The sequence below is a fragment of the Ammodytes marinus genome, assembly GCF_949987685.1.
Source record: "Ammodytes marinus genome assembly, chromosome: 19".
NCBI lineage: Eukaryota > Metazoa > Chordata > Actinopteri > Uranoscopiformes > Ammodytidae > Ammodytes > Ammodytes marinus.
In genome coordinates, this window is record NC_137223.1 from 24,442,880 (window position 1) to 24,460,696 (window position 17,817).

At 38.9% G+C, this 17,817-nt stretch overlaps 2 protein-coding genes across 2 annotated transcripts; both read left to right on the forward strand.

Moving 5' to 3' along the window:
• Positions 1 to 116: 116 nt before the first annotated feature.
• On the forward strand, positions 117 to 6,470 carry nsl1 (NSL1 component of MIS12 kinetochore complex). Its single transcript, XM_080048459.1, has 6 exons — positions 117 to 319; positions 1,299 to 1,371; positions 2,180 to 2,313; positions 3,157 to 3,211; positions 4,856 to 4,923; positions 5,323 to 6,470. The coding sequence occupies exons 1-6, from the start codon at positions 134 to 136 to the stop codon at positions 5,539 to 5,541; spliced, it is 735 nt and encodes a 244-aa protein (XP_079904585.1). The 5' UTR covers positions 117 to 133; the 3' UTR covers positions 5,542 to 6,470.
• Positions 6,471 to 8,818: 2,348 nt separating this feature from the next.
• batf3 (basic leucine zipper transcription factor, ATF-like 3) lies at positions 8,819 to 11,836 on the forward strand (the record flags this gene model as incomplete). Its single annotated transcript, XM_080047520.1, has 4 exons — positions 8,819 to 8,893; positions 9,797 to 9,901; positions 10,215 to 10,259; positions 11,720 to 11,836. 4 exons carry the CDS (start codon positions 8,819 to 8,821, stop codon positions 11,834 to 11,836), a joined length of 342 nt encoding a protein of 113 aa, XP_079903646.1.
• Positions 11,837 to 17,817: the final 5,981 nt, after the last annotated feature.

The following is a 17,817-nucleotide window of genomic DNA, read 5'->3' on the forward strand; positions in this document are numbered from 1 at the left end:
CAGCCTTTAAGCGGAACCTTTATGATTTCCCCACGGACAACTTATGTAGTCGGACTCGGAAGTTACATGTATCACTTCCAGTTAGTGTAAAAAAAAAACAAAAAAAATATAAACAATTGGCGGTAAAGACAAGATGGAAGTCGATCAGAGTGAATTTTGGCCCAATGAGGATACAAATCAGGAGTACAGAGTGCAAGTAACGTCCAAGAAAGTCGCAATGGACCAGATAAATAGATATAAAGAGGTTTTGCGGACGGCGCTGGACGGACAGGATATCCCCATGGAAACGAAGCAGGTTTTACTGAAGGAGTTGCTCGCTGTGAGTCTGTGTTTCTATGTCTTTAAATTTAAATTCATTATTAGTTATTTTATTCGTGTGTGTGTGTGTGTGTGTGTGTGTGTGTGTGTGTGTGTGTGTGTGTGTGTGTGTGTGTGTGTCGGACCACTGAACGCTGTTTCATAAAGACTTTAGTTCAGAAGAGTACTGTGACCAAAACACACACACATTTGCCTACATACACACACACACACACACACACACACACACACACACACACACACACGCACACACACACACACACGCGCTTCATGTTCTATGGTTTAGAATCGCGAACCAAATCCCATTCTAAAAATCTCGTTTTCAATGTTTTATTTGTTGTAAAACACATAAACACACCAACAATAACACTATTAAACACCAATACAACATGTATTCACATCATACGATAGATTCGGCTTTGAAAGTGTATAGAGGGCAGCCAGAGGTGGACTTAAAATTAAACAAAAGTAGGTGATTTGGAGAGACTATCCCCAGTTGCCCATAGTTACTCATTAGTAAACTCCAGTTAAATGCAAGCCAATGAAAAAAGAAAACACTACTAGGGCTTAGTCCAGACACACTCGCACAGAGCACAAGGATAATTTTAAAAAGCCTTTAAATGCCTTCTTCACCGGTGGAAATATGAAGGTGTATTGAACTCTGATATCCTATGTAGTATAAATGTGCAAACATTTTAGTAATCGGTTCATCCTAGCCTGAGAAAAGGCAGAAAGAGTGTTTTATGGTCACACTGTCCTACATTTTACTATGTGTGACATCACACATGGTAAAATGTAGGGTTAGGATTAACAGGACAGCTGGGCCAAGGGAAGACTGAGGGAAGACTGAGGGAAGAAAAACCTCATTCAATATATTATAATAGGGATTTTATAATGAACGCCTGCATTGTTTGATAGTAACTGAATGAGCGAATGACTTTTTGATTTAATTTGAGTGAAAACTGTTTTGATCTGTTCAGAACTTTGAGGAAGCCGTTCAGGACAACCTGTTGGTGAACGGACAAACCTGGGAAGAGGCGCCGGATGCTGGAGGTGAGAAAATATGTTTTAAGATAATTTTTAAGCTTTATTAGACAGTACAGAGTTGAAATAGGGAGACAGACAGAGAGAGAGAGGGGGGATGACCTGCAGTAAAGGTCCACGGGTCGGACTCGAACACGCGACCACTGCAACGAAGGCCGGAGCCGATATGGTACGCGCTCTATCTACACTACACCACCGGAGTGTCCCAGAGAAAATATGTTTAGGAACTTTCACCTTAACTTTCACGTTGCATCTTTTAAAGCTATAGTGCGTAACTTCTGTCACCCCATGAGGAGTTCTGAGGGGGCACCAGTTTGTAAACGCTGCCATAGTGCGATACTTTAATCACATCAATTAACTGACATATAGTTGAAATGTTGTTTCTGCTTTCTCTCCATCTCTCACTCACACACACACTCACTCACTCACTCACTCACTCACTCACTCACTCACACACACACACTCACACACTCACTCACTCACTCACTGACTCACTCACTCACTCACTCTCGCTCACAATCACTCACTCACTCACTCACTCACTCACTCACTCACTCACTCACTCACTCACTCACTCACTCACTCACATAAACACTCACTCACACTCTCTCACACTCACTCACTCACTCACTCACTCACTCACTCACACACACACACACACACACACTCACACACTCACTCACTCACTCACTCACTCACTCACTCACTCACTCACTCACTCACTCACTCACTCACTCACTCACTCACTCACTCACTCACTCACTCACTCACACTCACACACACTCTCTCACACGCTCACACGCACACACACACACAGCGGAGGACGAGGCATTGGATCTGGAAAGCGTTCTGGACGACACCATCGTAGAAACGGCTCGCCGGCGCCGTGTGTTTCCAAAGCAGATCCTGCCTCATGTCGTCCACTCGCTCAAAGCTGAACGCAAACTATTGGTGGGTGTCACTGTTTCAAAGATTCATTTTTATGCTTTATTGATAGTGTAGAGACAGAGTTGAAATGGGGCAGAGAGGGGAGTGACATGCAGAGAACGACCGCAGGCTGGAATCGAACCCGGGTCCGCTGCTGGCCGAGGCCCATGGGGGGAGGACGCTGTTTCATTTGTGTTTATTTAGGGCTAGGCTTGGGTCTGGTACGATATGATATTCTGGCGGTATCCATTTAATCTCTGTCTCTCCAAAACATAAGCTTCGGCTTCCTCTCACTCCTTTTCGAACAAAGAAAGACACAACATTTATTTTTATAAATATTGTTAATGACACTTTATAATGATTGTTTTTTGTGTTACATGTATTTGTATGATGTGTCATACTTGCTTTGTTATTTTATTTATTTTGTTCGAAATAAAGACGAAATTAATAAACGAATGAAAACTGTCACTAAACATGAAAAATGCCCCAAAAAAACGGGTATAAATGTGATTATCTATTTGGTTGAAGGTTAAAAAAATAGGTTAATACACAGAAAAAGCTTTGAATATTCAGGGATAATTTGCACCGAAGCTTTAAGGCCACAAAGCACTTTAGAAATGATTCCGTGTGTTGAATAATGTTGTTGCATATGTGTGTGTTGCTTGATTGGGTATTGTGTGTGAGTGTGCTGCTTATGTTTGTTGACTGTGTGTTGTGTTTTTCAAGCTACTGTCATGTGCCCCCTTTAAATTGCCCCTCTGGGACCAATACATTGAATTGAATTGAATTGAATTGAATTGAATTGAATTGAATTGAATTGAAAATGGCATTTGGGACATACCCTAACTGTTGCTTTTTGTTTTCCAGGGTCTGTACGAGCAGACGGTGAAACCTCAAGAGGTGGTCAAAGATCCTGAACAAGGTTTGGCTGATCTACTAACGCTCACACACATTAAAGCTGGGGTATATGATTTCTGATTGGTCAAAGTTAACATGAGCTGACACTTTGATCAGAGCGAGGCTCCGATGATTCTCTGTTCTTATAGGCTGTTGGGACTGTCCATTCACTTTGTTACGACTTTGTTGGTGTAGAGCGTGTCAGGGAGGGACCATAGGGGAGGGACCAAAGAGAACAAGTGGAGCGGTTGAGGTATTTGGATTCGAATCTCTATCCCAACTGCCATTTTCTCCCCAAATCCTCCACCCCAGCTTTAACTTTGAGTGTTTTCTGTAGCTCCGAAAAAAAAATGTAGGACGTATGTTATGATAAATCCACAGAAGTGGTGTTTGTGCCGTATTCACCTAAAGCACACAGGCTTCTAAATAAGGAAATATATTATCATCTCTACAATTTATGAAACAATAGTATTTCTTGAGCACCAATTAGAAATTGCTGTCCTATTTCAGTTGCTGTTGTTTTTAAAGCGAGATTTTAAATATTGTAAACACACACACACACATACACATACACACACACACACGCACACACGCACACACACACACACACACACACACACACACACACACACACACACACACACATACAGGATATACTAGACTTCTTCCTGAATGAAACTAAGAAAGAACTACTTCTCTTTGAAGAGTAACTAACTTAACCCCAAAACCAACTTTTTTCAGCTTAAACCCAATTTTATATGGATTATATGGAGTTTTGCATTGATTTTGATTGTCCCAGCCAGGTCCAGTTCTCCACATTTTAAGTACAGACTCTGTCAATTCAACTTATTATTTTGATATAGAGAGTGACTGCCCTCTATAGGTTGAAATGGGACATTTAAAAGTTTCAAAAGTAGCAGCAGATTTGTGTTGGTATCTTGGCAAACTAAAACACAACATTTTCTAACGTTCACAATTTTGAACTTAGTTAACTTTAGTATGAGTGTCGAAAAAAACTATTTACAATGAATTCTTCACATTGTGTGTGTGTGTTTTTTAAATATACATATACAGCTCTGGAAAAAATTAAGAGACCGCTCCAATTTATTCAGTGTCTCTCGGTTTACTATGTATAAAGTTAAAGTTTGAGTACAATGAACATTTTGATTTTATACTATCGAAAACTACTGACAACATTTCTACCAAATTCCTCACAAAAATATCGTCATAAAGAGCTTTTCCATTAAAGGAATACTTCACCCATACGGAACCAGCGTTCTATCATAATAAAATCACTATTATAATATAATGAATGAGGTTTTTCTTCCCTCAGTCTTCCCTTAGTCTTCCCTTGGCCCAGCTGTCCTGTTAATCCTAACCCTTACTGTGATGTCACAAGAAGGAAACTGTAGGGTTAGACAGTGAGACCATAAAACACTCTTTCTGCCTTTTCTGAGGCTAAAATGATCCGATTTCAATTTTTTTTGCACATTTATACGAAATAGGATCTCCGAGTTCAATACACCTTCATATTCCAACCGGTGAAGTAGGCCTTTAAGTAATGTAGAGATGAAGATTGAAGAAAAATCCAGGCTGGTCTCTGAATTTTTTTCAGATGAGTGTTTTTCATTTGACCCAGATTAACGATTTTCTTCTTGTGTGTCATCAGAGAGCATCATGAGCCAACTGTCGGCAGCCGCTCCTGGGATGGTGAAAGAGGCCATCCAGGTTATAAAGGTGAAACACTTAATCACACACTCACACACACACACACACACACACACACACACACACACACACACACACACACACACACACTTACAAGCTTGTTCGCTTGCTCACTCACTCACTCACTCACTCACTCACTCACTCACTCACTCACTCAGGAACACTCAGGAACACACTAAACCTGTCAAGTTTTGTATATTTTATGGAGTTAAGTTGTTGTTAAGTTAAGTTAGTGGTTCTGGAGAATGGAAATGCTCTTAAATACAATATTTTTATTGTGAATTTGGTAGAAATGTTGTCAGTAGTTTATATTATACAACCAAAATGTTCATTCTACTCAAACATAAACCTATAGATAGTAAAACGAGAGGCACTGAACACTTTTTTCCTAAATTTTTTTTCCTGTAGTCGATCAACACTCTTCAGAAACAAGCTGAAGGCCTGTGTGAGATCCTGGACATGAAGCCCAGCGCCGCGTCCCTCGAGATCCACCAGGAAGTGTTTGGTTTGAACGACCAATCAGATGCTGCCGTGCCTCCTAGCAACCGGGCCAGGCGACCAATCAAAAGAGCCGCAGAAGAAGCGGAAACTAAAGACTGCTACGTGCTGCCAGGCAAGGCGGAGTGACTCACTGAAACAACTGTGTCACGTCATGGACTTGTATAGGTTTAGAATATTTTTAATTCACGCTTAAGTTTAGTCTGGTAGGACCAGGCTGATATAAATCTTGTCTGGTTCAGAATAACCCTGCGTTCCGAATCGCATACTTTCTACTATATAGTATGTAGAAAAAAGATTTAGGATGTCCCGATTCTTGTGGCCAGATTTAGGATGGTTAGAAGTACCCGGATGTCCTACTTTATCGGGCCAAGATTGTTTGTGTTGAAAACTGCATCCTATTTGGGCGATTCTGACCCACAATCCGGTGCGCACGTGAAGTGACGTCACATCGACGAAGCCTCCATATGAAAACAAACGGGGATGCGACGGATATAAAAGCAAGAGGCAAGATCAAGGCACAATGTTATGATGAAATAAATAAGTAAAAGTATGTCCCAATTGTAATGCCTACTGCATCCTAACTAGATTATTTTTATCGTTGGATGTAGTATGAAGAATTGGAAAAAGAAATAGTATGCGATTCGGAACGCCGGGTCTCTGTACCATTTGGAATAAGGAGATAGCCCTCTGCTCCGATATGTGTCTCATGGAGTTCTCTAGCACTACCAGATTGTTTTTATCGTCGAATGTAGTATGTAGAATAGAAAAAAGAAAGAGTATGCGATTCGGAACGCAGGTTATGTCTCTAAACACCATTGTAACTGCAGGTCAAAAATCTTACAGAGCATTTAACCACTGAAAGCAGCACCTGAATTTCAGAAGAAAAAAAATAATTAAATGTCATAAATAATATGTCTTATATGACTCCTGTTCTTATCTGTTCATATTGCATGAACACATATTTTCAGAGACTTTTTGTGGTTTTTCTAAACTTTAAAATTACTGAAAATTACGTTAAAATTTGATTGTTTTAAACTTATATAGATATTTGTTATTTTGTCACTTTGAGAATTTGTAAAGACATGTTCTGCTCATATAATGTTTATTTTTTATTTTTATTTTTTTAATAATCTATTGTATGATCTGTATTTCCTGTACGCTTTTTTAACGATAGGCCTGATTATTACATATTTTTCTTACTCTCAAAAATTCCATAAAATAACCAAAATCAACACTGTATTGGTGCGTCTGTCTGTGCTTCTCAAATTAAGCCTGTTTGTACGAACTGAAGATTTACTCAAAGAAGAGGAAGTGGTGTATTTGTTTCGGGCTATTTTTAGCCGTGGCTTAAAGGTGCACTATTCAGATTCAGAGAAGGATAATTTAATAATGTATTAAGGAGGGGGATTTGTTTACATTTGCAGAGCCTGCAGTTAGTTTACTAAAAACATTTTCTCTTCACAGAATTCCTACTAATGAATAATTCAATCGTAAACCCAAACTAAATTTATTTTGAAGACTAGAAAGTAGGGATGCACCGAATATTCGGCCACCGAAAAAGTTCGGCCGAAAATGGCAAAATAAGTCATTTTCGGTTTCGGCCCGAAACAGTTAAAAAGCCGAACAACATTACCGAAAATTGGCGAACTAAATGACACTAAGGAAATATGTTTTTAAAAGAGCTGCGCGCTTGTAAACCAGGAAATGGCAGTAAAGAGAGACGTAACCGTGTATGCGAGTCCACGTCTCTTTGTGACCGCGCAGCAGGAGCAGTTTGGAGCGTGCATGAAAATGTCAGAGTCCAATGTGGGAGCAACTGGATGAAACACGGCGCAGACAGTGCAATGCTTAATGCAGCATAAAGTTAAAACGCTCGTCCAAGACTGATGTTTAATCACCATAGAAACACAAAAGCCTTGCGCGAGCGAAGCAGCGATTCACCCGGTGAAACTCTGTGATAGTGTGACAGTTGGTAACGGTGTCACTCACAGTGACACCTCGCCGGTGAGGGCCGCAGCGCAAAAAAAACTTTAGTTAGTTTCATCTAAAATGATAACCGGAGATATCCTGTCCGTTAGCGCTGTTGGGGGAAAAGGCTCCTACGGTCTGATTGCATTTCTCGAGCCTGAATACACAGAGCCAAGTCGGCAAACTGACAGCGCGACTAAATATATGTCCAGCAAGCCGCCTCCTCCCGTTAGTTTCATTCTACAGACGAAAAGGTTTACAATCACCTCCTAAGAATGGACATCGTTTAAAGCCTCTCATTGTTATGATCAGGGCTTTGAAGCAAATTCTGAAGTCTGAACATTATGGTGGCAGCTGTGGTGCAGTTTTTTTTTAGAGCAACTCAACCTGCACTGCAAAAAATGAAGAAAGGCAATAAGTCAATCTTTTTGTAGATTCGTCCTCATATAAGTCAAGGTAAAAATCAGTCGGAGGTTCACAAATTAATTCCTAGTAAAATATTAATTTTACTCTTTGATTTGAAGGTTTTACTGTTTAATTATTTATTTAGGGTTGCTTTTTAGTTGTAGGCTATGTTTGAGGAGAACATTTGGGAGTTCATGTATGCAATGTTGAAATAATTGACTAAATAATAAACAAAACTGCAAAAGCCTCTTTCGGTATTCGGTTTCGGCCTTTCGGCCAACTGTTTATTTTTATTCGGTTTCGGTTTCGGCCAAGAATTTTCATTTCGGTGCATCCCTACTAGAAAGTGTTCGTAAACCAAACTGTGGGCCCTGCTGCTGTAAACAACAACAGTGAAACAGTAACTTTTCAAGGAAGCTTTCTTACTTCAAACAGTGTTCCAGGGATCACATTTTCCTGTGAGGGAAGTGTGTTCATTCAGTTATGGGAATATACCTCAGAAAATGTGAAGTTCTCTGACACACCCAAAGTTACACAGTGCACCTTTAAAACACTCTAGTGAGTATGTATAGCATCAGGAAAGTCTATGTGGTACTAGCAAGTGACGACGATGGAGCTTAAAAGTTTGGTACATATCTTGTTTCTGATTGTTTGTGTGTGTGTGTGTGTGTGTGTGTGAGTGAGAAAATAGCCTGTTGATTTGCTATGGTCAATGATAGCCTCTGTGAATCATGTGACTTATATGAATCGCCGTCGCTGCTTCTTCTAAATCGGCAGCGAAATTGAAAAAATTTAAAAGAAAGTTGAAGTGAAACTGCCGCCTGCCTTTTGTCTGGCTTTCAGTTGTGTGTGTGTGTCTGCGTGTGTGTCTGTCTCTGTGTGTGTGTGTGTGTGTGTGTGAGTTTTACACTTCTTGATGCCCCGATCCACAAATAACAGTTTATTTTCTGACAGAGCTGAGGGCGAGAGAGAGAACAGTATATCCTCATCCTTTTTATTTTAAATATTAATTAATTAAATACCTTCTGTGATGTCGGACAGTGACTCTACCTGTAGGTCTGATCACCATAGCATGAGTAGCCACCTGTGTGAAGGATGCTGTGAGGTAAACTAATGCTTTTTAATTATGTATTTTAATTTCTTTCATATTTCTACAATATTTTTTTTTTCTGATGTAAGTTGATCCCAAAGAGAGGTCAAAGGTCAAGGTTGTGTTTGCAAATATGGAGATTGAAGAGTAACTGTGGTTGCGTCCGAATCGCATACTCTTTCTTTTTTCTATTCTACATACTACATCCGACGATAAAAATAATCTAGTTAGGATGCAGTAGGCATACTATTGGGACATACTTTACTCTCTTATTTCATCATAACATTGCGCCTTGATCTTGCCTCTTGCTTTTATATCCGTCGCATCCCTGTTTGTTTTCATATGGAGGCTTCGTCGATGTGACGTCACTTCATGTGCGCAATGGATTGTGGGTCAGAATCGCCCAAATAGGATGCACTTTTCAACACTAACAATCTTGGCCGCATGAAGTAGGACATCCGGGTACTTCTAACCATCCTAAATCTGGCCACAAGAATCAGGACATCCTAAATCTTTTTTCTACATATTATATAGTAGAAAGTATGCGAACGCAACCTGTATTCCTCTAAGCGTTTAAAATGAACAGTGATGTGTGTAGGTGTTTGTTTGTGTGTGTGTGTGTGTGTCTGTCTGTGTGTGTGTGTGTCTGTCTGTGTGTGTGAATAAAGAGGATTTGGTCAGTATTGGCTCAAATTTAATGTGAACTTCTATAAAGTTAAATTGTGACTTAAAATAAATGTCAGATTCTGAAGTGTGTGCATGTGAGAGGTCTTGTTTTTATGTATATGTGGGGTCTTAACAGTAGGAGCCCACTCACGGTGTGGGGGTCCGACAATTTTGTGGGGACATTATTATAGATTTGACGAAAATAAAGTTTGTGTGTGTGTGTGTGTGTGTGTGTGTGTGTGTGTGTCTCAGGGTTCAGGGGACAAAGGCAGGAGGCTGAAGAGGAGAGAGAAGAACAGAGTTGCAGCCCAGAAAAGCCGGAAGAGACAAACACAGAGAGCAGACATTCTACATGAGGTGTGTGTGTGTGTGTGTGTGTGTGTGCGTGTGCGTGCGTGCGTCCGTGTGCGCGTGCGTGTGTGTGTGTGTGTGTGTGTTTCAGAAATGTTTCAGTTGTTTATTCTCCTGCTAAGAAAAAAACCTGGAAGTATAGCATCCATGTGCCATCACTGAAGGCTTTACCTCATGTAGATGCACTGACAGTGTGGTTGTAATTACTCAGAATTCCTCATGGGGGCGACAGAAGTTATGAGCTGTATTAGCACTAACTGAAAAATAATTAAAAACTCATAAATGTATAAAATGTAAATTTATTTTATTTCTCTTGCAGGCCTGTGAGCTGTTGGAGCAAAGGAACAGAAAGCTGCGGAGAGAGGTAACTGCACAAAACAATAACAATTACAATTTCTTCAGAAAGTTTTGTATAAAAATGTTAAAAAATTATATATATATGGAAAAAAACTAATGTTGAGATAATCTCTGTTAAAGATGGTTGTATAGGAGAAATATTCAGACGCAAACAGACAAGGTTTAGTTAAATTAAAACCTGAATGTACATGTTGGACCTTTAATTTAGTATGAAAGTATGATAGAAACATGTTATAAAAGCAGAATAGCCAAAAAATCCATAAATACATACAGCTCTTGACAAAATTAAGAGACCAGTCTGGATTGTTCTTCAATCTTCATCTCTACATAACTTAATGGAAATGTTCTAAATGACAATATTTTTGGGGGGAATTTGGTATAAATGTCGTCAGTAGTTTATATTATAAAACCAAAATGTTCATTCTACTCAAACATATGCCTATAAATAGTAAAACGAGAGACACCTAATATTTGGAGCGGTCTCTTAATTTTTTCCAGAGCTGTACATACATCCAATACATATTAATCTATTAAAAGAAGACATATGGATTTATGGAAAGAAAAAAATCAACTCAGGACGAATACAAAAAATGTAAATACACAACAATTTCACTAATAAAGTAGCGAAAAATATCCAAAATTGACCAGATATATTTTTGCAATACGATAAAATTCACAATAACTAGAGTAATAAAGTAGATATGTGCTTGTTGATATCACTGCAGGTTTTTTATATACTATATGAAAGAAAACATATGGACTTATGGAAAGAAAATCAATTCAGGACAAATACAAAACAATTGGTAACACTTTACAATAAAGATACATTAAAGGTGCAGTGTGTAATATGACATCATCAAGAAAGTTCTACAAAGTTCTAGAATGCAACACTCCCTGGGTAACCCCACCCCTTTTGAATAATAACAGAAGCTAAAGTGGCCTTCAAGGACAAGAACTATTCTAAATTTTAAACAATGCATCTGATGACATTCCAACTATGACACTTTCAAGATGGCGGCACTAGGCCTTGGTCCAAAATATGCAGAAATATGGACATACATATGAGACCCTTTCTAAGGAAAAAATAATAATTCAAAACATTCTTTTCAGCTATTATGCACTAAATTAAATGTACTTATGGATATTATAATTACTTTCTACAAAATCTGCTAGGAAATAAAACCCAAAATTCTACACACTGCAGCTTTAACTAACTGTTAGTTAATGCTAAATTAATCCTATTTATGGTTAGCTAATGCCTATTAAGCATTAGGTGAGTGGTAATGCTAAATTATGTTTATTAAGCATGTATTAACAGTTAGATATTGCTTAGTAAATGCATATTAGGCTTCAATTACACATTTACTAACAGTTAATGAATGTACCCTTATAGTAAAGTGTTACCAAAAATTTAAATGAACACTAACTAGAGTAATAAAGTGAATCTGTTGGTTGATTGTACCGCAGGTGGACTGTCTGTCTGATGAGCATCGCAGACTGACCGAGGCTTTACGGACCCACGAGCCGCTCTGTCCCATAATGCATTGCTCCATTCCGCAGCCTGAAACCATGGCAACCTGCTAAATCTGACTGAGGCAAGCTATAATACCATTTCAATCTGACCACAAAGATAGTTTAAAGGGTGAACAATGCAGTTTCAGAGGAGGGGGATTTGTTTACATTCACAGAGCCCGCAGTTAGTTTACTAAACATATCTACTCTACATATAATTCTTAGTATTGACTAATTCTATCATAAATCGAAACTTAATTATTTTGAGCAACCTCGAACCAAATGTAAGACTAGAATATGTTTGTAAACCAAACTGTGGGCCCTGCTGCTGTAAACAACAACAGTGAGACAGTAACTTTTCAGGAAGCTTTCTAACTTCAAACAGTGTTCCAGGGATCACATTTTACTGTGAGGAAAGTTTGTTTATTCAGTTATTATGAGAATATACCTTAGAAAATGTTTCACTATTAACTGTTATGTTAAATCTCTTTACGAAAGCTTCTTTCTCCCTCCCTAGCGTTCTTTTCTGTGTTATGTTTTGTTTACTATGAATATTTTATTGTTTTGAGTTTTACTACAGTATAGGTAATAAAATAGCCTTGTACTCGCTCTGTACACAATGCAAAAGGTTTCAATAAAGAAATCAGGATGGGAGAAAAAAGCAGTGTTAAAGTTAAACTAGAGATTATGTAATGCAGCAGTAGACCACTAGGTGACGCTGTTGCACAATGAATAGCTTATACATACAGTGGTGATTCAACAGGTGTTAGTAGGAGCTGAAATTGTTGAATGTCATTCTTGATTTGCAGAATAAATTATTCTATTAGCCTGTGTATTGATTGATTGATTGATTGATTGATTGATTGATTGATTGATTGAATTTGTTTCAAATGCAAATTAAACGTATCAAAAATACAAAACAAAATGAAAACCACAAAACTCATACAATAATGACAAATAAAGAAACTCAACAAAAGAATAACACAATCATAAAGCAGAAAACCTGGTTAATACACTGACCTTTCTTCCCTTCCTAAGCCTAAATCTGATGATGTACACTTGTTTATTTGCTTTCTTTTCATGTTGATGTGGAAGTTGTTGATCAGTGGTGTCAGTCAGAGGCTGAAGGACGTCCAACGTTCCAACATAACATCCTCTCCATCTCTATCATAATGAACCTGTGGAAAGCAAAAAACAACAAACCGGAGATCCTGAGATTAAATGCGACAAAAAATTCCATTTAGTGCCTCTCAGATTCACAGTTCACATTAACAATACTATTACTATAATTATATGTACTATAGTCTATTATCCCCATTCTGAAATGTTCAAGTGATCATTTAGTTTTTATACTCACAGCATTGACATCCATCTGAGTTTTCTTCCCTGAAAAGACGAAAGAAATCAACATATTCCCTCAATCTAAATACAGGTTTATCAAGTACTTTATAACATCTTTTTTATCTGTAAAAGTTCTCACCTGTAGTTCTCTTCCATTTGTTGACCACCACAACAATAATGATGAGTGTTGTCAAACCCACAGACACTAGAATAATTATCAGCCAACCTGAAAATTGAGATAAAAACATTAAAAATCTCCTATTATACTACTTTTCTGGTCTTAATTTCTTGTTAAAAACTGCTATAGAGCAACCTGACACGAATCACATCACAAAAAACTATGTAGATTTTCGGGAAACGCTTCCTCTCATCTGGGCGATTCAGCATGCCCTGTCAACACTGTGCTTGGGCCATCTCCGCCCCCTCCCCCCCCCCCCTCCTGCAAACCCCACTCCGTTGTGATTGGTTACCTTCCTTCCGGAACACTTTCAGCAGCACGCGGGCAGATTTGAGAGCAGGAAGGTGGGGGCATGACCGGAGCGCGCTACCACGTTGCAGCATTACCATACATGGAAAAATCCGGGAACGTGACGACACAATGGCAGGAAATTTGAACCGATTTGAACAAGTGAATTCTCGAACGGCTGCCCTAGTGTTGAGCGCTCTGCACAGCCACCCCAGACGGTCAGCAGGGAATACGTCTAAATGCATGTACGTAATTATTTGATACGCTAGTATGGTTAAACATGACTATAAATCATTATAACAACGTTTATAGGTCATAAAGGTCGAAAAGTATAATAGGTCCCCTTTAAAGACCGTTTGGCTGGTGCTTCCATTCTATTTGCTTTTCTGCATGACTGTACAGTACTTTGGTAGCCTGGAAATCCAGATGATTTATGGTCTGGCGATGAACAATAGACCTTCCCAACTCAAGGGAAGGTCACTCCTGCATTTGAAATACCACTGCACGCAATTGGATAGCACTACGACCAATCTATGAACAAGGTGACGTATTAAGCCCCTTTCGTTAAGCACATAGCGGGGTTAACTGGCAATTTAAACTATTGCTGTGTTCGGTCAGCAAAACAAAAAATTCATCTTTCTTGCTAATGAAAGTTTTGAGTGCCGATGCCAAAGCCGTTTCAAACAACATATCCGCAGCCATCTTTGTTGTTTACTGTCACAACTTTCAAGGTGCATGATCAGTTCTACACACTGTGCCTTTAACTGTTTAATCTCTAGAACATCAGAAAAGCCAATCATCAGGTGAAGCGTTACCTGGTCCAGAGGGATGTGGCTGGGCAGGAGGGGCACCAGGAGTCTCTGTCTCTGGGTTTCTGGTTCTTGTTGGGTCCTCTGTAGATGTGTTTCCTTCTGGAGTCTGATCCGCTGTAGAGGAAGCTGTGGTTCTGCCTGTTGGTCTGCTCACTTCTGATTGAGTTCAATAGGAAATAAGAAAACACAACAAATGGTGATAGAATTCCTCATGTTGACCATCTGAAGAGACTCAATGAGAAAGAAAAATGTCGACAAATAAACCAAACGTACCTGGGTTCACACATGAGGACCCGGGGCCGACGCCACACAGCAGCACTTGTCCAGTCCAATCTGTCACTTTACACTTCAGTAACTCAGAATAGTTTGACTTCTGATTCAGACCAGAATGTGTAAATGTCACTGTGGCTGAACAGGAAGATGATGACATATCCACGTCGTTCACATCACCTTCATACAGCCACTCCACTGTGTGATCACACCGTCCATAAGCCCTCACACTGCAGTACCAGGTGACTGCATCATTCACCTGAAAATCAGTTACTGGTGAAGATGGAGACATTGAGAGAGAGACAAGAAGGGTCAAATTAACGTCTTCACTCTAATCATATTTATTGTAATGTTTGAGTAAAGTTGACAGTTTGAGCTGAAAACATCATGACGTAAATACTCACTGTAAACAACAGACAGATAAACCAAAGCATCTGGACCTTGTTGTTCTCCTGATTTGATCTGTCTGCAGGTGTAATGACCACGATCCCAATCTGTGACATTCTTTATGACCAGAGAACAGTTTTCTGTCAAACTCAATCTGTCGGCTTTAAACCAGCCCATCTGCCCATTAGTAACCAGCTTTAAGAAAAAGTCTATCCAACCAAGACCACGGTAAGACCATGTAGTACTGTCACAGTTGAGCTGATTTTCTATCACATTGTCACAAGGCAAAGTGACTTCCTCTCCTCGTCTGACAGTGTACCAGAGGGGGTTCTGTCTGGTGACTGCTGTTGAAAATGAGAGACAAATGTAACAAATAAAAAATGGAATTGATGATTTTCTGTGAAGATTAAAACAACAAAAAATACAAACTCATTTGACCTGTGACTTTACATCGCCCAAAATACTCCAAAAACAATCATTCTCATCCAATATTAGTTTTCACTTCATAACTAGCTTATTTGTATTGTCTCATGGACCATTCCTCTCGAAATATACCACTTGTTTCTGAAAAAACAATAACAAATCAGCTTTCAATAAAAGACAGATGTGGTTCAGTGTTGTTGTGATTAAGGGAACCAACATTGTTTTCACACGTATGATTTTATACACTCACAAAACATACTGATGATATTATATTCCATTTCTACCAAGTCTGTTTTTAAAAAAGGACAATAAATTCTACACACTGCACCTTAAAGCTGGGGTGGAGAATTTGGGGAGAAAATGGCAGTTGGGATAGAGATTTTAATCCAAATACCTCAACCGCTCCACTTTTTCTCTTTGGTCCCTCCCCTATGGTCCCTCCCTGACACGCTACACCAACAACGCCGGTGCCAAAGTGAATGGACAGTCCCAACAGCCAATATAGGAAGGCTGTTGAGACAGTCCGTGGGGGTCTGCACTTGTACATAACTTAACTTGTACTTAACTTGTTCTTTGCCCTTTGTACTGCGTTATTTTACCGTTTGTGTTCTGTGTTGTGTCTCCTGTGTGTTTAGTTAGTCTGTAACTTTGTGTTGCTGCTGATGCCTACCTGAACAGGTCTCTCTTGTCAATGAGATTTTACCTGTATAAATAAAGGTTAATAAAAAAAAATAAGAACAGAGAATCAGATTTTTTATTTTTATTTTTATTTTATTTTTTAATCGGAACCTTGCACTGATTGGTCAAAGTGTACCGCTCATGTTAATTTTGACCAATCAGAAATCACATACCCCAGCTTTAAGATGTTTCATCTGTTTGAATTCAGTAAAACAAAAGATTGTGGGGTGAAAATAAACATTACGTGAAAACACAACAAATGGTGATAGACTTCCTCATGTTGACCATCTGAAGAGACTCAATGAGAAAGAAAAATGTCGACAAATAAACCAAACGTACCTGGTTTCACACATGAGGACCCGGGGCCGACGCCACACAGCAGCACTTGTCCAGTCCAATCATCTGTCACTTTACACTTCAGTAACTCAGAATAGTTTGACTTCTGATTCAGACCAGAAGCTGTAAATGTCGCTGTGGCGTCACAGGAAGGTGGTGATATATCCACGTCGTTCACATCACCTTCATACAGCCACTCCACTGTGTGATCACACCATCGATGAGCCCTCACATAGCAGGTCAATGTGACTGTATCATTCACCTGTTGATCCGTTACTATTGAAGATGGAGACATTGAGAGAGAGACAACAAGGGTCAAATTAACTTTTTCACTCTAATCATATTTATTGTAATGTTTGAGTATAGTTGACAGTTTGAGCTGAAAACATCATGACGTTAATACTCACTCTTAACAACAGACAGATTAACCAAAGCATCTGGACCTTGTTGGTCTCCTGATTTGATCTGTCTGCAGGTGTAACGACCACGATCCGTCCAACCTTGGACATTCTTTATGACCAGAGAACAGTTTTCTGTCAAACTCAGTCTGTCGGCTTTATCCCTGGGAATCCCATCACTAATCTGCCCATTAGTAACCAGCTCTTTTGAGTATAACCCACTATAAGAACGGTAAGACCATGTAGTACTGTCACAGTTGAGCTGATTTTCTATCACATTGTCACAAGGCAAAGTGACTTCCTCTCCTTCTCTGACAGTGAACCAGAGGGGATTCTGTCCGGTGACTGCTGTCGAAGATGAGAGACAAATGTAACAAATAAAAAATGGAGTTGATGATTGTAGTTTTGTTTGAGGATTAAAACTACAAAAACTACAAAAAAAATTGACCCTTGATTTAACATAGCCCAGAATACTCATCAAAACTCATAAAAATCATTCTCATCCAATATTAGTTTTCACCTCATCACTCACTTCATAATATAATAATGCAATCATATCCACGCACATATTGTTTTAAATATAATTTGTATTGTCCAATGGACCTTTCATCTTGAAATATACCACTTTTTTATTTATTTTTTAAATTCTTCAGTTTTTTTGCCCAAAATAGCAGAAGAGAGACAAAGAATATTCTTGTTTGAGCCAAATTGAATCCACAGAGCTTCCAACAACTTAAAAGATTCATGCAACAGCCACTATTTTCTGTCGGTTCATATTTGACCCGTGACACCACAGATGTCACTGTTTAGTTTAAAGACCTTCAGCATTCACTTAAATGGTAAACATGTGTTTTGTGTGTTGATAAAGCTTTTACTGGATATCATAAACTCTTGATCCAAAAAAGAAAACTTAAAGACATTTTTTGCATAGCAGAAAACAGG